A 21,016-nucleotide genomic window follows, 5' to 3' on the forward strand; every position below is an offset into this window, starting at 1 on the left:
GCCTCAGTTAAAAATAGCCAATGATCGACAGGATCATTTTGGGATACACTTATTTGTCAGTAAAAAGAGTAATTTTGGACGTGAAAGTCCGACAGAAGAATACCTGGTGTTGTGATGGTGTTCAAGTGGCTCAGAATCTTAGACAACCGAGTCACTTATGATTTTGAGTTCTTTGGTTAATTGATTTTGAAGGAAAATTAATAAATATACTGTTAAGAAGACTTTCAGTATTGTGACATAAGTGAAGAATCAACTGTGCAGTTCTGGGAATATAATTGTGTTGACATTATCGCACCCGGCATGGTCTGAAACAGACAAAGAAATAGATCAGTGACGGTATTAATATATTTCTTTGAAGATTGGTGGATCTACTGAGGTCCAGAAGAATAATCAATGCTGACTGAGTTGGTTTGAATGTTGATTAATGATGAAGGATTGCCTGGTGTGTGTGTGTTGTTCAGTAACAACGTGCGCAGTTAAAATTGGGCGCTGTCTAGTTCCTCTTTTTAGTTTCAACATACAAAGTGTTTTGATTAAACCACAATAAGAACAATAATTGTGAGAGTGAGCACTAGTCTAAGTGGAAAGTACCAAATTTTAAATGATTTTACTGCTTTTGGTTTCACTTTAAGGTTGGATTAAGAATTACTGGGTGAAGCCTGGTTTCACTTTTGATTAGGGAAATAATATGCTTACTTTTGGGTCTATGAAGATTGAATTTACGTGGGAAGGGGATATTCTGCATGCGCAGGTTGTTTGTTACTTTGACAGTGGAGAGACCTTACGAAACTAGCTTTTCTCTTGAAGTGAGAGAGGAAGACTAACCCAGTATTCCTCAATCACTGCTTCAGCAGATTTCAGGACTTCGTTGAAGAGTACGAAGCAATAGGACCTAGAAATTGGGAACTCACGGCTTCAGCGTTCAAGCATATGCTGTCCCCTTGGCACTAGTGATGTGTCGGTCGCGGACGAAATGGCTCTTAGAGCCGTCCCGTGAACGACGCGAGCCGGCTCCTTATTACAAGCCGTGGTTTGTTTTGTTTCTTTTCTTTCTCTCACCCTCTCTCTCTCTCGCACTTTTTTCCGCTTCACTCCGCACGCGAGCCTTGTGCTTTACGCTGGGAAAAGGGGGAGGGGCGGTAGTTACACTCAGTAGCACAGGAACAGAGTGGGAGGGAGAGAGAAAGAGAGCCAGGGACAACAACGTCACATTAGAAAGGTATAGTAATCATCCACAACTATTTTCAGTTGCAGATGATAAAGGATTCAGAAAGTTTATTCATGCAGGTCCATATAATTATCACGGCTGAGGAGCAGTTGTGTGGTGTATTGAGAAAAGGATCCAAAATGCAGACACTGGCTAGGGTGCGAGTGAGTGTTTATTTACAGAAGTGACAAAAACAGGACGAGCAGAGCGGGGAGTTAACAAACCTAAACTGGGGAAAACTAAAGAACTAACCAGAAGCCAAACACTCACGGGAGGAGGGGAAAAATGCACAGAGAAGGATGGCAGAGAGACGCAGAATGAACACCGGGTTACACAGAGTAGTGAAGACTGACACGGAATAACACAGAGTAACACAGTAGCACAGGAAAACACAGGGCTTAAATACACGGGGAGTAATCAGGGAATGGGCCACAGGAGGGAGACACAGCTGGGTGAAATTAGGCTAACGAGACAGGGGAGAGGTAAACTGAGCACACTCACATAAGACACAGACCTTCACAATAAAATAGGAAACTCAGACACAGGGAACCAGACAAGACGCTGAACTGAACAGACAGATTCACAAACAGATGGGGTGACACCATAGACAGACAGAGATACAGACACAGACTCAGAGGCAGACCGAAGAGAACTCAAACAATAATTATCATCATAATAATAAACTAGAAAATGATAATAATAAACTTAAAGCGCTGGGTCACCGACCCAGGACCATGACAGTACCCCCCCCTCAAGGGCTGGCCCCCGACAGCCCCAAAACACAAACAGACCACCAAGCCAGGGTGGGCGGCGGGAGGTACAGGATGGAGGGCCCAGAACAGAACAAAAGAAGACCCCCCCCCAGAAAACCAAACAAAATGTCCAAAAAACACACAGGGGAGCAGAGTCCAAAACGTAGGTCAGGAGGTCGGCCTGGGGCCCGATAGGTCAGAAGGCCAGCACAGTTAGTTTCGGGAGGCCGACCATGCGAAAGGCAGCGGTAGCGGGGCAGGTTCGGAGGCCGGCTGTGTGGACGGCAACGGCGGTGACGGGCAAACAGTTCTGGGGGCCGACCGTGCGCACGGCAGCGGCGGCGGCAATGCAAGTCCAGAGGCCGGCCACGTGGAAGGCAGTGGCGGCCAGGAGGTCATCCACTGTGGCGAAGACGCCCAACAAGCGGCCTGGCAGATGACCGACGATGTCGAGGCGGCAGTTGGGGACCTGAAGGCTGCGTGGCCCCCGCAGCACCAGGCGAGGCGGAGGCTGGACCAGACGAGGCAGAAGCTGAAGCGGAGGCTGAGGCTGGACCAGGCGACGGCGTGGGTGAAGCTGAAGCTGGACCAGGCAACGGCGTGGGTGAAGACACGGAGGCTGCAGCTGGCGAGGATGAAGACTCTGAGGCTGGAGCTGGCAGCGGCGTGGAAGCCGGAGATGGAGGCGCTGCAGCAGGCGGCGGCGTGGACGAAACTGTGGATGCGGCTGCTGCTGCAGGCGTGGATGCGGCTGCTGGTGGCTGGACGGGTTCCTCGGACCCCCCAGCTGACGAGGACGGTTGCTGGACGGGCTCCTCGGACCCCCCAGCTGACGAGGACGGTTGCTGGACGGGCTCCTCGGACCCCCCAGCTGACGAGGACGGTTGCTGGACGGGCTCCTCGGGCCCCCCAGCTGACGAGGACGGTTGCTGGATGGGCTCCTCGGGCCCCCCAGCTGACGAGGACGGTTGCTGGATGGGCTCCTCGGACCCCCCAGCTGACGAGGACGGTTGCTGGACGGGCTCCTCGGGCCCCCCAGCTGACGAGGACGGTTGCTGGACGGGCTCCTCGGGCCCTCCAGCTGGCGAGGCAGGTGGCTGGACGGGCTCCTCGGGCCCCCCAGCAGACAGTCCAAAAACCAGTGGGCACAGGGGCCCCTGGCACACGCAGGACTGAACCAGCAGGCACGTGGGCCTCTGGATAACACAGAGCAGAACTAATAGGCGCACAGGCCTCCGGCAGGAACGGATCAGAAACAGCAGGCACACGGGCCTCCGGCAGGGACACCGGTAACTGACACTGCGCAAGGTACTGGCTTTGCCCAGGCAGCGCTGGCACGGTGCAGTTCTTAGCTGGCGTCTTGGCCTCCAGGGGTCCAGAGTCGGCTGAAGGCAGAAACTCAGCCTCTGGCGAGGCCCTGGGGCGAGTAACAGTCTCTAGATTAGCCAGTTTCTGAGAAACTAGAGTGGTCTTAACGTGTTTGTCTCTCCGCTTAAAGTGGGTGCTAGGAACGGAATTCAAAATGGGTGGCACAGACACAGCCTCCAGTATGGAGGGGGCCGGTGACCGGGCTAATGGAATAGATGCAGGCTGGGCTAATGAGCTGCCTAAAGGCTGATGTACTGGTTGAAATGAAACTGGAGTTGGTGGTGGAGTGGATGAAACGCAGTCAGTTACTGTTATGGATGTTTGAAAGTGCCAACTTGTGAGGGGTCAGTTACCACGAAGGTAGGTAAGCGCCGTGTACTGTCTCTACTCCCACCACGAACAGCCCCAGAAATCACAGTCTCAGAAGCACCAGCGTCCTTTGAACTCACCACAGCTGGTCGCACAGTAGTTCCCGAATCCGGCTGTGGGGTGAAGCGCCGGCGGCGCGATCGTTGCTTCCCCACCGCTGACGGCTCCGACGGGCAGGGCAAAACCTCCGGCGGGTCGGGCCGTGAAACCTCCGGCGGGTGAAGCTGAGACGGCTGCTTCGGGACGGTCGTAGTCCGCTGTTGCTGAGCAGAATCCGCTACTTCCCGAGCTTGCACCGCCTCCCGGGCTTTATGCAACTCAGATTAAGTCCGTAAATCCCCTGACCTGGTGGAGATAGAAATTTCCGGCTAGGATAGCCCCAATGGCATTTATCCCCTCAACCTTCGCTCGTGCGTTGGAGGTGTGGGTTACCCAGTCCACCAGGCGTAGGGTGCGTGTGAGGTCGCTCTCCCCGGGTAAGTCCGCTGGATCCATCTTGTGGTCGCGTCGTACTGTCACGGCTGAGGAGCAGTCGTGCGGTGTATTGAGAAAAGGATCCAAAATGCAGGCACTGGCTAGGGTGCGAGTGAGTGTTTATTTACAGAAGTGACAAAAACAGGACGAGCAGAGCGGGGAGTTAACAAACCTAAACTGGGGAAAACTAAAGAACTAACCAGAAGCCAAACACTCACGGGAGGAGGGGAAAAATGCACAGAGAAGGATGGCAGAGAGACGCAGAATGAACACCGGGTTACACAGAGTAGTGAAGACTGACACGGAATAACACAGAGTAACACAGTAGCACAGGAAAACACAGGGCTTAAATACACGGGGAGTAATCAGGGAATGGGCAACAGGAGGGAGACACAGCTGGGTGAAATTAGGCTAACGAGACAGGGGAGAGGTAAACTGAGCACACTCACATAAGACACAGACCTTCACAATAAAACAGGGAACCAGACAAGACGCTGAACTGAACAGACAGATTCACAAACAGACGGGGTGACACCATAGACCAGGGGTGTCAAACTCATTTTAGTTCAGGGGCCACATGGAGAAAAGTCTATTCTCAAGTGGGCCGTGGTAAAATCATTGTATATATAACTTAAAAACAACAACTTCAGATTGTTTTCTTTGTTTTAATACGATTAACATAAAAATAAAGCTAGAGCCTGTGGACAGTATGTTCAAAATAGTACAGGCACAAAATAATAAATACACAAACAATACACATATGCTTTCAATTGTGCAATTTAAGTGATCTAGGTAGCTCTGTTTTGGAAGTTCAGTTAAAGCTAGAAATGTGTTTTGGAATTTGTACGTGTTTTGTCTCTAGGGGCCACCGGATATATTTATATATAAACATATATAAATAAAACCACTTTTTTAAAAATTAGTAATTCCTTTTAAGCATAATTTTATATTGCTGTTAATAGTAAATAAATTAAAGCAACAAAACAACCCGAAGAGCCGGTTCGGAGCCGAAAGAGCAGCTTCTCTAAAAAGAGCCGGAAATCCCATCACTACCGGACACAAAGAACCACCAACGCACCGATGTCTGAGGGCGTCTAAGCCCCAGGTCTAGGTACCCTTGCCCCTGGAGGGGGAACTGCAACCAGACCCAGGTAGTGTTACCCTTTTCCCTGCGGTGGGGAGAAGCAGACCGCCCTGACTCCACAGTAGCAGGGAGGCCCCACATTCCAGACCCCAATTGGACGGCCAACTCCTCCTCCAATCCCCCCGCTCCAACAGACAACAGACAACGGTGGGGGGGTGTGAAGACTCTAAACCTCCCTTATATGTAGGTAAAGAGCGCTTATATGTAGTGTTGATGCATGTGTGTTCTAAGGTGCATTTAAAACCCAGGAGGGCATGGAGCTACCTGTATTGTATTTACGAAAAATGTGTCCAAGCAGAAGAAGGTAGATAATGAAAAGAAGGGGCCCCAGGACAGATCCCTGGGGCACGCCAGCAACCAGAGGAAAGGACTGAGAAGTAAAGGATTTGAATCGAACAAACTGAGTGCGATCAGACAAGTATGATTTAAACCAGGCTAGTGGAGTATGGGAGAGACCAATGGAGGCTAGCCTACTGAGAAGTATAGAGTGAGAAATAGTGTCAAAAGCAGCACTCAGATCGAGGAGAATAAGAATAGAAAGTAAACCGGAGTCAGCTGCCATAACAGCTGACTCTGTTTCAGTGCTATGGGAGGGGCGAAAACCAGACTGGAACTGTTCATACAGATTATTACTAGTTAAATGTGAGTGGAGTTGTGTGGCAACTATCTTCTCAAGAATTTTTGAAAGGAATGGTAGATTGAAAATAGGATGAAATATATAGATAGATACATAATAAAATGACTGCGTTCTTCCATTTGCGCAACATCTCTAAAATTAGAAATATCCTGTCTCAGAGTGACGCTGAAAAACTAGTTCATGCATTTATTACTTCCAGGCTGGACGACTGTAATTCATTATTATCAGGATGTCCAAAAAACTCCCTGAAAAGCCTTCAGTTTTTCCAAAATGCTGCAGCAAGAGTCCTGGCAGGGACTAGAAAGAGAGAGCATATTTCTCCTGTTTTGGCTTCCCTTCATTGGCTTCCTGTTAAATCCAGAATTGAATTCAAAATCCTGCTCCTCACATACAAGGTCTTAAATAATCAGGCCCCATCTTATCTTATTGACCTTGTAGTACCATATCACCCTATTAGAGCACTTCACTCTCGCTCTGCAGGCCTACTTGTTGTTCCTAGAGTATTTAAAAGTAGAATGGGAGGCAGAGCCTTCAGTTTTCAGGCCCCTCTTCTGTGGAACCAGCTTCCAGTTTGGATTCAGGAGACAGACACTATCTCTACTTTTAAGATTAGGCTTCAAACTTTCCTTTTTGCTAAAGCATATAGTTAGGGCTGGACCAGGTGACCCTGAATCCTCCCTTAGTTATGCTGCAATAGATGTAGGCTGCTGGGGGATTCCCATGATGCATTGAGTTTTTCCTTTCCAGTCACCTTTCTCACTCACTATGTGTTAACAGACCTCTCTGCATTGAATCGTATCTGTTATTAATCTCTGTCTCTCTTCCACAGCATGTCTTTTATCCTGTCTTCCTTCTCTCACCCCAACCAATCGCAGCAGATGGCCCCGCCCCTCCCTGAGCCTGGTTCTGCTGGAGGTTTCTTCCTGTTAAAAGGGAGTTTTTCCTTCCCACTGTCGCCAAAGTGCTGCTCATAGGGGGTCATGTGATTGTTGGGTTTTTCTCTGTATCTATGAAGCGCCTTGAGGCGACTTTTGTTGTGATTTGGCGCTATATAAATAAAATTGAATTGAATTGAACTGAATAATTCTATTATAAATCTATATCTATTAGATTACATTAGTCTTGATACAGCCTCCCTACTTACCTTTAAGTAGGAGTGATATGGTACGTCTGTCTTTTAATTAGCTGTCTCCAGGTTAGGGTCACACCCTAGTAAGTATCAGAAAGAGAACATCAACTTTCTGTGGCCTACGTCTTTAATAGAAGCCTTTGTAACCCATATAAAGCTTTTTATTTCTTTTTTAGAAAAATTAAAAAGGCCAAATAGCAATGCTTACACATAGTTCCAGATTCACACAACAAGAAGGGCTAATTACTTGCACCTGTGCTTATAAAGGGGAAAGCAGCCCAGCCCTGCTTGTCAGTTTTTATATCCTCCCTGGTGTGTTGGTCCACCGAGGTAATGTGATCCATGAACTGTGGTAAGGTGGTGGTGTGGTGGTGTTCCAGGGTAGGACAGCAAAGCCCTCTTTTACACTTTTTCCATGTACAAATTGTCCACGATGGGTGAAACTGGGGGACCCATGGCACACCCATGTTCCTGCCTGTAGAACTGACCCTTGTATGTGAAGTAGGTGGAATGAAGACAGTTCCAAAAGCAAAAACCTTTCCTTGCCCCTTAATCTTAAAAGTAGAGATTGTGTCTGTCTCCTGAATCCAAACTGGAAGCTGGTTCCACAGAAGAGGGGCCTGAAAACTGAAGGCTCTCCCTCCCATTCTACTTTTAAATACTCTAGGAACAACAAGTAGGCCTGCAGAGCGAGAGCGAAGTGCTCTAATAGGGTGATATGGTACTACAAGGTCATTAAGATAAGATGGGGCCTGATTATTTAAGACCTTGTATGTGAGGAGCAGGATTTTGAATTCAATTCTGGATTTAACAGGAAGCCAAAACAGGAGAAATCTGCTCTCTCTTTCTAGTCCCTGTCAGGACTCTTGCTGCAGCATTTTGGATTAGCTGTTCTACATTTTAGGACTAAAAGACAGAAGGAAGAAAGTGAAAGTGACTGTGCGAGGGGTTGAAGTCATGAAGTCAAGTGGAGGCCGCTGACTGCTGTTACTTTCTGCTGTACAGCTTAAACAGGGACTCACAGTCAGCCTGCTAGAACATTTGGATGAAGAGAAAAAGGAGGAAAAAGACTTTGAGGGAAAAATCCAATAAGATCAGCATGTTTTTAATGTGGGAATACAACAGTTTCCTCCACCATGACACACACTGGAGCCTCTTTTTGCTCACAGCTTCACTGTTTGTCTCAAAGTTCAGTTTGGAGGCCAAAATTGTTGCAACACATTTGTAAGTTTGCACTAATTTCACTGTGTGACCCTTAATGGATGTAATCAAAGAATCAGTCAGTGAAATATGAAGCTGTGCTGTAAGTTTGGAGGAGAAAAGTGTCTCAGTGACTTTAATGAGGTGAACACATGAATACAGAGCACTGACTGACACGTACAGACTCCTTTAATGAGTCGCACACATTTTTGTGACTTCATTAAATGTCAAAAATGACACAACAACCTGCGAGCACATTATTGTCTGTTTGCTGTTTGTGTGCTTTGTTTCCTGTTATGATAGCAGGCATACAGCCATGTTCTCAATGTCTCAGCTATCATTGATTATTTCTGCTTTTCCTCTTCTATTAGGCACTTCAACTCAATGAATGACACACAGAAAGATTTCATGACTGTGTTCTTCAAAATAAGGACAATATGTTATCTGCATCTGAATGACTCATGTTGCCTTGTTTCTACTTTGTTTGCATATTTCTGCTTGTTGGAAACGATTTTCTGAATCATTCAGTAGTTTTTGTAATAATAAGGACATTTAGCAACACTTCAAAATGATTCTCCAACATTTGCTGTTCAGACTTGATCTGTTCTTACGTGTGTGATATCCAGAATGAAAAACTCAGCTCAGCTAATAAAATGGGAGCTGAGCAGACTGCAGGGGCTTCATGGTCTCTCCTTTGAGTCCATGAAAGTTCATTTGTCAGCTCTGATTTGAGGATTTGAGCTGTTTCTCTCACAGGTGAAGAACACAGATGCTTCCTGGAATCATTCTTGAAGCAGAGTTCATGCTTGTAACTGTCATTGTGTTATTAAAGTGAAAAGCCACAGCTAACGGTGTGGAGGCTGCAGAGCAGAAAGCCACACAGCCCGTCTGCTGCAGGAAGTTTGGATACAGTCAGTTTGTGCTTCACTCACACGGCTTGTTGTTCATCACACAATGAAAGTAGAATCAAACTCTTCATCTTGAAATCTTTATTATTCACACAAACACAACTACACTGTTTGACATTTGAAAATCAAACAAAAACAAATCAAACTGAAAACTTGTGATAAAAATATTCCTGATGATTTTTGTTACTACAATAAAAGTCACAATAAGTACAAAAAGAATTCTAACTCAGAGCAACAATACATGTAAAGATGGATTTATTTCAGATGATCTTCTAACTGTTGAAGAAAAAGGCAAAATAAGCACAACACATCATAACTAACATTTGTGAACACTGATCAAAGTGATGAATGAGATGAATTGATGAGATCTGATGGTGAGAAAAGGCGAGCAGGAAACAGTCAGTCAGCATGTGTGCAGTTGGTGGACGCTCCCTTGTTTGTGAGCATCATCAGCAGAGAGAGTCCACAGCAGTACACCAGACTCTTCACTATCAGCACTGTGTACAGCAGGCAGAGCAGCTTCACCCTGCACTGAGACTGGAAGGACACTGAAGGACAGACAGACACAAAGAGACAGACAGACAGTCGGGTTATTCCTCTCAGATCAAGGAGAAAAAGTCCAAATAGAAACAGTCACAGCTTCTTCTTCAAGTGGATGAATTGATGTAGTGTTTGTGTCCACTTGGGGGCAGAAGAACTCCACAAGCAGCTAACAAACTGATCTCTGACATATTATGGTCTGTCTGCTGTTTGGTGCTGAGCAGCTAGTGTACAGTGGCTTTATCAGAGCTTGTTGGATGAAGATTTGATCAATTAGTGCAACTTTAAGACCCTAAACTTGTTCCAGCTCCCTCATTGGACATTGGAGCTGTCCATGCAGAGAGGCAGCAGGTGATCTTACAGTCAGCTGGCTGCAGAGCTGGCAGGTCTGCTGGCTCTCTCTCTGGAGGACAGGAGGCTGCTGGAGCTGGAAGCTCTGAAACAGAAAAGGAGTCAAATGTTTGGAGCTGCAGTGAGAAATGTCAGTCCTCTGCTGCTCTGCTCTCTTTGACAGCATCTCCACATGAAGCTGAATCACTGCTCAACACAGTCACCAAGCCTTCATTACCTTGTTGTGTTTGGGCCTCCACTGTGCCCCCCTCGTGCTTCACCCAGCAGCTGTATTTATATGTGTTGGTGTCCTGCTCCTGGATCAGTAAGATGGAGGCGCTGTGTCCCGACTCTCTGAGCTCCAGCTGCTCTCCCTCAGCAGGGGGCAGCTCCTCCGCTTCTCCGCCGTTCTTCTTCTGTCTTTTCCAGGAGAACTGGACCAGAGGAGGAAACATGGCTGAGGCCACACACAGCAGGGAGCTGTTCCCCTCCAGGTGGGCTCTGGATGCTGCTGGGTACACGCTCACCACGGGCTTCACTACCTGCTCATCTGAAGTTTGACAGCAGCAACAAGCAGCACAGACACACATTCACACAGTCAGCAGCAGCTTCCAGCACTGCACTGCATTCAGTCTGATCCTGGAAACTACATGGACTCTGATCACTAAACTACTCATCAATACAGCACAAAGTTCACTACATACACTGGATTCAGCTTCATATCAAACACAGTCATCACCTCATGTCATCATGGCTCACATGAGGAACACTCAGCATGATTTTAAAAGTCAAATTAAATTCATTTCAGTTTAATTTGTTATGTTTTCTAATGGTCGGATCATATGGTGGTATCTGGCCCTCCAGGCTTTTAAGTTCATAGTGGTCCATAGGATGGGGGTTCAGATGGCTGTGGCTGATTTCCTGCTGGGGGTGTGTGGCGGGGTGTGGTTGGTGGCTCGGTTGCAAGGGAGGAGTCAAACAGTGTTCAGGGTGTGGCGCCTGGGAAGGCTTGTTTTCGGAGCATGGCAAGCATCATATAATCATCCCTTCCCTTTCAGTAGCGGCCGGGCTGGAGAGGAAGAGAGCTGCTGGAGCAGAGAGTCGGTGCAGATCAGGAGCAGTGAGCACCGAAAAGTGCTAAAGCAAACAATGACATTACGAACAAATAAACAAAAGCCCAACACGAGTTTCTGCGTCCTGTCTGGTCCTTTGGGTTACACACACTTTAGCCTTTCCCACTCATTTTCCTGTTTAGAAGCAAAGTCACCCTCTGCAATGTAGGCAACAGAAAATAGAGATATATTTTATTTTCCTTCTTTTTGTCAGATTTTAGTATAATTCAATTAAAAAAATAGACTAGAGTTTGTGTTTCCATATTTTAATATATTTTATCATTATGTCAATATAGCACAAGGTTCACCTAGCTTTGCACAAAAATAAAAAAAAAAGTTGTTTTTTTCATTTCAACTGTTTGATATGCATCAACCAGTTTTAGCCAATCATACTTTTTGTTTGCTTTTAACTTTGACGGCTCCTCCACATCTCCATAAACATTGCGCGGGACAATTTTTTCCTCGTGAAATAAAAAAGGGGAAAAAAATACGATATGCTGTTTCTTAAGTCTTATGTATACATATATGTTTGTTCCCCATAAGCACCGTAACTGTAGTTTAAATGTTTGAGATGTACAGTATATACATTGAACAGCCACAGCATGAAAATCACCTGCCGATCACTGTGTAGCATTAGGCACTGGGGTCCTTTGGTCCTGTGGGTTGCTGAGTGGGACTTCCATGGATCAGGCATGTTCAGGGTCATCCCACTGATACTCAGATTGGAATAGGAAGGAGGTTGAGTCAGGGCCTTTGGTTCTTTGCTGTAATCTTTTAATTGTTCGGACACATTTAATTTAAAATCTGTCAGTGGTTTTACTGTTGTGGCTGATCAATATAACGTAACTGAAGTTAACATTACATTTGACCCATGGGAAGAACCAGTGCCACAAAACATTTTATGACTGAGGACAAAATATATTTTTCCAATTAATCATTGTTAATATGAGTGAGTTGCTGTGTGGGGGTTTTTTTCCACGCTGATATCCACTTGCAATCATGCCCATTCAGATAACCAATTAACTGCATGTCTTTGGACTGGACATGGAAACATTCTGATAGCATGCAAACTCCACAAAGAAAGAGCCCAGGCAGATGGTGGATGTGAACCTAGTACCTTCTTGCTTTCGACATCTACGTTTCTCTGTATTTTTAAAATGTGAAAATAAATCCAATGCCCACACGTTTGGTTTGCAATGGGATCGTTCTGATGATTATTTATTACAGCTTGATTTCACAAGCTTCTAGTATATTTTCTCAATACTGTCACCTATTGATCCATATCCCATCCCTCATCACAAAAGCATAAAAAACATAATACAAACACTTTAACATAAAAAAACTCATTACAGAAAATAGATATTAAGATTTAAAATATGTAATTTATTACCAATTTCCTTGAAATTGTTAGTTATAGGAAAAAATACATCCTTCCGTCTGCTTCTGCTGATTCAATTCAGGGTTAAAGACAGACAGCTTTTCACAGCTTTGATATCCACTTGCTACAAAACTAGAACTTGATTTAAAAAAAACGACAAAAAAACTTTTGTTGAAATCACTTACATACAAGGTCTTCTGAAATCCCTTCATTTGTTTTACAGCGTTCACATAATTGTCAATACTGTAAAACTGTACTCTAAAAACTGTTGTCTGCAGGGGCTATCACCATTTAAAGATATTCTGGCTGGCGTAAAATTAATGTAGCACTTGGCTCTCCCAGTCTGAAGCCTGGATACAATGGCTCAGTGAATTCAGTGTGGAAAGTGTGCAGGTGAATCATGGTCTGTGAAGACACTGCATAGAAGGACAGCGTGCCAGCTGTCCAGTCTAAGAACACTCCAACCCTCTTGGAGTTGAAATAGGGAACAGATATGGGTGCATCATCATTCTTATTGTGCCAGACGGTGTATTTGCCTTTGCAGTAGCGTAGACTCCAGGACTGATCATTGTAGCCAAGGACTGGTTCGTTCCCTTTACCTTTCCTGCTGATTCCTTTATATGCAACTCCTATACCCATCCATTCCCCAGACCACTCTATTTCCCAGTAGCACCGATCACGGAGACCCTCATTACAAAGCACTTGTCCCCAGTCTTCAAATCTCTCTGGGTTGTCAGGGTATTTCTGACTTTCTTCCAATCGTTTCATTTGTTTCTTGTCTTCAGAGAAAGATAGTTCTGAATGTGCTGTATTCATGTTCACAGTCAGCTCTTGTGCATCTGAAAAAAAAGATTTCAGTTTTGTTTTTTGTGCCCCCATCCAGTATAAAAACTTGAAATGTCACTGGTATGTTTGTTTAAAAATAATAACAAAAAGTCTCACATTTCTTCAGAGCTGATTTTAAGTAACACTCCCCACTGTCACTTATCCTAGGTAAAATCAAAGATGTTATTTTCTGCTAATCTAGAGAACATGAAAAAAAGAACTTTTATTTAACTGTAAGTGTAATTTAACTCAACTATACCTGATAGTGAGGTGATCAGGGTCGTTCTCTATGGAGGAGAGGTGCTTTATTCCCAACTCCCCAGGATGATTGTAACTCAAGTCCAGCTCCTTCAAGTGTTTGAGGCTGGAGGTCCGAGCTTTAGCCAAAGAGCCACAGCCCGAGTCAGTGATTCCACAGAATGCCAAACTGAAATTTAAATTTAAAGCATATAGAGTTAGTTTCTTTTAGCTATTTGTGTGGCATAAATATCCTGCACCAGGATATTTTCACAAACCTAAGTTTTTCCAGCTGGCATGCAGTATTTCCCAGTCCATCAAGGAGAAGTTTCACTCCTTTGTCTTGCAGGTCATTATCACTCAAGTCCAGCTCTTTTAGACATGAACTAAATAGAACTTTGGAAAGCATCTCACAGCATTTCTCAGTAAGGTTGCATTCTTTAAGCCTTAAAAAGCAGAAAAAATAACCATATGCTAGTATATTTTGCAGGGTTAAGAGGCTGCTGTACAATATAAAATAGTAGATGATGCCAAGTTAAAGCACTGTATTAAAAAATAGTGAAATAAATATTAAGCCAGGGCCAATGTCTGTGATTCCACATATTGTCAATCTGAGTAAAGCATATTAAGTTTAATTTACAGTAAGTAACATACAGTGTTATTTTTTTAATTATTTAGCTATGAAGAAGAGAGTGAATTTGATCTGGTGTGTTTGTTTCAGCTGTGTTTTTAGCATCATAATAATTGTCACATTTAAAAATAATATTGTATGTCATATGAACATTACAGAGTATTGTTGTAATTTACTCACAAAGCTATTTTGGATTCCTTAATCACCGGTAACAGCCGCTGGAGACCCTCCTCAGATCTGGAATATTTTCTCAGATCAAACTCATTCAACTCATCCTTGGATGTCAGCAACACAAAAACCAGAGCAGACCAAAGTGAAGGTGAAAGTGTGATCTCTGACAAACTACCAGAACTCAGACACTTCTGGATCTCCTCTACAAGAGACTGGTCATTAAGCTCACTGAGGCAGTGGAAGAGATTGATGCATCTTTCTGGGGAAAGAGTTTGACTGATTTTCTCCTTGATGTACTCAATAACTTCCTCATTACTTGGTAAAGTACTCCTCATGGTGGCAAGAATACTCTTCAACTGATCTGATTCCTGTGAGAGGCCAAGAAGGAAGCGGAGAAAAAGATCAAGCTGGCCATTCTCACTTTGCAAGGCCTTATCCACTGCACTTCGGAGAAGGCCAGTTACTTCAGTAGAAGCCTCTCGGACAGTGAGGGATCCTTCTGGTTCCAACAAGTTTAGGTTAGAGCAAATGAAGGTGTGGAAAACATACACTGCAGCAAAATACTCCTGAATGCTGAGGTGCACAAAGCAATATGATCTCTTTAGATGAATTCCAAAATCATTCTTTGAGATCTCTGTGAATACTCCTGAATATACTGCAGTGTCGCTGACATTTATGTCGTACTCGCTGATTTCATTCTCATAGAAGATTATGTTTCCCTTCAGTAGCTGCTCAAAGGCTAGTTTTCCAAGCTTCAAGATAATCTCTTCATTCATTTTGACCTGTGATTGGGTTTCACAAACCTCTTCCCTGAGTGTGTACTTCTGACATTTGATCAATGAGTTGTGCACAAGAAAATGTGTGTACATTTTTGTCAGTGTGTTGGGCATTTCTCCTCTCCTCTCGTGGCTTTTTTCTTCTAAAATCTTCTGCAGGACAGTGGCAGATATCCAGCTGAAGACTGGAATATGGCACATGATATGAAGGCTCCTGGTTGACTGAACATGTGAAATGACTCTGCTGGCCATGTTTTGATCAGAGATTTTTTTCCTGAAGTATTCTTCCTTTTGTGGATCATTAAACCCTCGTATCTCTGTCACGCGATCAACACAGTTAACTGGAACGCGACGTGCAGCTGCGGGTCTGGTGGTAATCCAGATGTGCGCAGAGGGCAGCAGGTTCCCCTTGAAGAGATTTGTGAGAAGCACATCTACTGGAACTTGCTCTGAGACACAAGAACAAGGCTCATTGTTGCTGAAGTCAAGAGGAAGCCGGCACTCATCCAGCCCATCAAATATCAGCACAAGCTTATATTTGCTAAAATCTGAAATCCCTGACTCTTTTGCCTCTGTGAGAAAATTGTGAAGAAGTTCTGTTAGAGTGTATCTTCTCTCCTTCATCAGATTCAGCTCCCGAAATGGTAAATTAATAAGGAGCTGAATATCCTGGTTAACTCTTCCTTCTGCCCATTCAAGATTAAACTTCTGCACAGAGATAGTTTTCCCAATACCAGCAATGCCTGTAGTGAGCACAGTTCTGATGAATCTATGGGATCCACAAAGAGAATTAAATATGTCTTCGCATTTGATTTGCTTATCTTTTGTCATTGATCTCCTTGATGCAGCCTCAATCTGCCTGACCTCATGTTCACTGTTAACAGTTTCACTGAGTCCTTCTGTGATGTAGAGCTCAGTGTACACCTTGTTGAGAAGAGTCTGGTCCCTATGCCGTACTGTTCCCTCATAAATGTATTCAAACCTTTTCAGTTTTTGTCTGAGTTTGCGCTGGCAGACATCAAGCTCACCATAAATATCTGGTTGTAAAGAGAAAAAAAAAAGAACGCAAACAGCTTATTAAAAACATAAAGGATATATTTTTTCAATAAGAGATCACAAAAACAAACTATAAAACTAATTCTGTAATATTTGCACGTTTTGTCCTTACGTTTCTCCAGTTTGTTAGCAAGCTCCTTTTGCCCAATTTCATTTAAGACATGTAATGTAATCCTCAAAACCCCTTCACTGGCACTCGTGTCTTGCTTTGTATTTTCAGTAGACAGATTGTCTTCATCCCTTTCAGTAGAATAGCGTGACAGGTGTGGAAAGAGCATCTTTTTATACCTTCCAATTTCACTCATAAAAATCTCCATGCCATGGGTTTCCACCAGCTGCAATAGAAAAACTTTTTTTTTAATCCACTTTTTTGTTATATATATTATTATTATGATTATTATTATTGTTGTTTTTTTTACACAAAAGCATATCCCAGCATATCTATGACAGGCGTGATCTTAAAAATACTTTTTTTTCAAAAGCTGTTATTAAGGGAATATAGATTTTTTTCAGCAGACCTTAAATATGACATCTCCATCCAGCTCCTTTGTCTCTGGAAGATCATGCCCGTCCCTTAAAATAAAAATTGATAAAGTTATAAAAAAAATTCTCAGCTCAATAAAACCAAGTAATTGTTATTGTGATGCTGAATTTTCAATTATTAGCACAGAAAATAGACACCAACTATAAACTGCTCTGTCATCTTAAGAGTTTTTCAGTTATGAGGTATCTTTAAGTGGAAAGTTTGACTTCCTAGTGGCAAAACTTAAAGAATCTCCTGTACCACTAGTGTATTTCACATGAAACCAACATTCTGCACAAATACATTGGTTATTATCTATAACTAAATAATTACCATGACATGAATGGGGGGAAAAATCTCCATTAAGGTTCTATTGAATATCTTTTACAGTTACAAGACTGACACAGGTTCAAATCATAGATTCCAGACTTCCCTCACCCCAGCCTCCTCCTCCAGCTCATCTTGGGAGACACTGAATTGTTCCCAAACCAGCTGAGAGCACCTGGGAGGTGTCCAGGAGGCATACTAGTCAAATGCCTGAATGACCTCAACCGGCTCCTTTCGATGTGGAGAAGCAGCAGCTACACTCTGAGTCCCTTTCAAAAGGCCAGGCTACAAACAGCATCTCTAAAGAAGAGCCCAGCCACCCTTGGAAGGAAACTAATTTCTACTGCTTGTATTCACAACCTCATTGTTTCAGTCACTACATGGAGCTTGTGACTAGGGCTGCAACGATTTGTCAACATAATCGTCAGCATCAATGTCGTCTATAAAATTTGTCAACGAAGAATTTTATTTTCAATCCGTCATATACTAATACTACGTAAATGTGTTTTTGGTACCACAATTCACTACAGGAAGCAATGGGGGGAGTATCGCCTATGTCGTGTGCCAAGACTGCACTCAGTACTAACAAAGAAGAACGTACCATAAACAGAAGGACAAAAGAGAATGGAAATGGAGATTTCAAAAAATGTGAAAGCATTTCACAGAAAACAAAGTTGAATGTAGACTGTTCAAAGTGGAGCTTTCTTCCGTGACAGCACTACTGCAAGAGCATTTAAAACGCTGGTGTTGTGCCAAGGTAGTTAAATGCTAAAGAATTTGTTTCTCCTGTATTGGGAGCATGCGCTGGGCAGAGAGGGTGGCTCCAGCTGACGCTGCCTCCATTCCAATCAACTGTATTTGGAAGGAGTGATGTTTTACGATCAAAAAACATACGGTTAAGATCAGTGTAGTGACAGAAAATACACTTGTTGTCCTCATGTGTTATTGGACGAGATTACTTCAAAGCATTTTGCCTGATAATCATTTGTATCGTCCTGTAACTTTACTGTATAAAAAGGATAAAACTTCCAAAATTTCAGGAGTAAGAAGTGATTGTAAGAAGTGTTTGTGAACTAAAAATGTGGGATACTGTTTGTCTGTCATTTGGACAGCCCAGTGCACGCTTCTGATGCAGGGGAAACAAATTCTGTCATGGTCTGGGTGAATGCCAGTGTTTTTCCACAGAGCCGGCAGTTCCACCTCTGGGAGGAGCCACCGTGCTCCTGCTCATTGCTCTCACCTGTGGGTAATTAAGCTGTTGACTTATAAGGCCATCGCTCTCAACTCCTCTTTGCCCGCTAACCACACTATCAGTTTACCAGACGCCGCCGCGCCAGTGTTATCTGGTCACTGGACTTCTCGACAGTCTTCATAGTTACAGTTTTTGCTCACTCCACTCACCTGGAGTGTATATATATCTATCTATCTATCTATATATATATATATAGAGAGAGAGAGATATAGATATATGAGTTAAACTATTTAATCTGCGTTGAACACTACACCAACAGAGAAACAACCACATTTGTGATTAGTAATGGTCTTTTCTGTTTTACTTGTATTAAGCACAGGTGTATAGATGAGTTTGTCCTGAAAAGATGCTTATGGACCTCTCAAATGGGTGAAGTCATGACCGAGAGCACCTTCAGCATAATTATCAGCAGCTGGGAACCTCATCTCAAAGATAAGCCTCACTCAGAGCATGTCCACTCCAACTGTGAATTCATAAACTGAATTATCTCTAAACTTTTATTTTGGAATAAAAAAATAAAACTTTTTTAATTTCATTTGAAGCTTTTTTCGCACATTTTTTTTATTTAAATACTACTAGCACATTAATTTACATTATTTAATAATCGTATTTATTTCATTTTTATTTTTATGGTCCTATTGATTAATGTTAAAAATACATTTTATTATATATTATTATTATTTCATATTATTTTCAAATTCATATGTTTCCTGGGTAATTATTCTAATTTGCTGCGGGACGAAACAAGAGGGTGATATTGACAGGTGGTCAGAATTGAGCAGGTGAGGCGCTGGAGCCTGGAACATGCGGTTTGACCACAAGAAGCGGAGATGAGAGGTATTGAAATAATCGTTGACTAAACGACTAATTGAGGAAAATTTTGAAGATTAGTCAATTACCAAAATAATCGTTAGTTGCAGCCCTACTCTTGACCAAATCTAAGGGCCAGAATACAGATTAACCAGTAAAACTTAGCATTTATGTTCTGCTCTCTCTTCACAGCAACAGATTGGTTGCACCAATGCTGCACCAACACATCACAGAGTATACAAATAAATATAACTTATGCAATAAATGCAAGCACAATTTAAAGAGTGAAATACACCTGTCCATTTTTTCTTTTGTAAAATTTGTACGATTCTTCATGGATCTGTCGCTACCCACGGATATGCAGGATGAGTCATCCAGCTCTGTCCCACTGGGAGAATCTTCAGTCTCTTTAATATCTTCCATACCTATAAATTTACAGAGATAAAATGATCCTTTGCAAAGCTGTCAACATTTAGAATACAATACATTTTACTTTCTCCATAAAGCCGTGATTACCACATATGAATATAATACAGAGAAGTCTAAACATTTAAAATTGTCACACATATCTGAGTCCAAATATCACACACGCACAAATACTATCAGCTTGCACTAAAATGCCTTCAATCAGCTTGTTTTTTTAAATGTGAAAAATTTAATCACAGGAGTTTAGCAAGTATTTCCTGAGATTTGCTTATCTGGCTGAACAGCAAAAATCATGCAAGGGGCAGCAAAGGAATATGCGTCAGGCTTGCGGTAGGGTGGAAGAAGAATGAAAGGATGAAAGGAAACTACTGAAATGCCCAGACTTCTACATTTTTCGACATTTATGTAAAATTATCTTTGTCTAAATTAGCTGAAAAGTTCAACTAAACAAGAAGCAAAGTCAGTGTGCTTTGACATAAATAAGAGGCTATTTTAAGCACTACATTAACACAGGCCCTGACAGGCAGGACGCTCTCACTTTGTGCGTGTGTGAGAGAGAGAGAGTGGGTTGATTTCCTGTAACTCTTGCCGAAACCTTTTCCAGGAAGTCACAAACAGTTACACAAACAAAATGCTGCTTACAAACGAATCCATCGGTAACAATAATGACTTCATATATGACCTAATTGTTAGTTGTGAAACTACTTCAAACGAAATTTTCAAACAACAGTAGCTCAGCTAAAAAGAGCAAATCGACTGTGAAACTGCTAGTACGTGAAGCCGAACTGAATTGAATACAAACGCTCGAAAAGAATTTAAACGGAAACTTCACCTCACATAAAAACATAAACTTTGTCCCTGCATGCGTTTGGAAGTTTATTCAGCTTTTCTGTTGTCAAGCAGGAATAAAATTTGCCTTTACCTGCTCTTTATGTGGCTGTCAGGGGCTTTTTTTTTTCATTTGAAACGGGCGTTCCTCAAGTGTGGGCGTTTACTGAGTAAACAGTAGCATCCTGGGACGTGTCAAGAAGTGAGGCATGTGGTGGCACTTACCCAAAAGGCTGGCCTGGACTGAATTACGCACCATTGGATGAGAGCATGAATTAGACCAGTAGGAATGTAGTGCATTGGCTGAAGTACAGTTTTAACGCAGTTTATTTGATTATGCTTGTGTTATGCTATTTGTTGCTTCTGCACTTCTATCATTTGGATGCAAGTTGCTTCCAATATTTATATACTTCTTCTTTTGCAAAAGATCAAGCCATCCAAAAACAAAATCACCCCACAGCTGCAACATTAAAGTGATACACATAACAATAGTCAATAACCATGATCTAATATATACGTCATCTAATATTTTGAGACAAATCTGCCTTTCTGGGACCTAGAAAGGCACCTATGTAGCTGTCTATATAGGAGTATATTTAGGCAATT

At 43.0% G+C, this 21,016-nt stretch overlaps 1 protein-coding gene and 1 gene segment (V, D, J or C); both read right to left on the bottom strand.

Annotated features, from left to right (window-relative positions):
* Window positions 1–9,587: 9,587 nt before the first annotated feature.
* LOC148097269 (immunoglobulin lambda constant 6-like) lies at window positions 9,588–10,648 on the bottom strand. The segment is given in 3 exon segments: window positions 9,588–9,736; window positions 10,090–10,116; window positions 10,297–10,648. Coding segments are annotated over 3 exon segments (528 nt in total).
* Window positions 10,649–12,587: 1,939 nt separating this feature from the next.
* LOC102776663 (NLR family CARD domain-containing protein 3-like) lies at window positions 12,588–20,553 on the bottom strand. The gene is made up of 8 exons (XM_087831773.1): window positions 20,505–20,553; window positions 19,452–19,581; window positions 16,763–16,817; window positions 16,357–16,579; window positions 14,422–16,225; window positions 13,633–13,800; window positions 13,491–13,537; window positions 12,588–13,387 (listed from the first exon to the last, which is right to left on the bottom strand). Exons 2-8 carry the CDS (start codon window positions 19,577–19,579, stop codon window positions 12,840–12,842), a joined length of 2,973 nt encoding a protein of 990 aa, XP_087687899.1. The 5' UTR covers window positions 19,580–19,581; window positions 20,505–20,553; the 3' UTR covers window positions 12,588–12,839.
* Window positions 20,554–21,016: the final 463 nt, after the last annotated feature.

The sequence above is a fragment of the Neolamprologus brichardi genome, chromosome 18 (assembly GCF_056152115.1).
Source record: "Neolamprologus brichardi isolate AB-2024 chromosome 18, ASM5615211v1, whole genome shotgun sequence".
In the NCBI taxonomy this organism is placed as follows: Eukaryota; Metazoa; Chordata; class Actinopteri; order Cichliformes; family Cichlidae; genus Neolamprologus; species Neolamprologus brichardi.

Coding starts and splice junctions, on each gene's coding strand:
- LOC102776663 (XM_087831773.1), bottom strand. CDS start 19,579: ATGGAAGATATTAAAGAGACTGAAGATTCTCCCAGTGGGACAGAGCTG. Junction 16,818..19,451: donor ACAAAAGAAAAAATGGACAG/GTGTATTTCACT, acceptor TTTTATTTTAAG/GGACGGGCATGATCTTCCAG. Junction 13,801..14,421: donor AAGGAATCCAAAATAGCTTT/GTGAGTAAATTA, acceptor TTTAAATTTCAG/TTTGGCATTCTGTGGAATCA.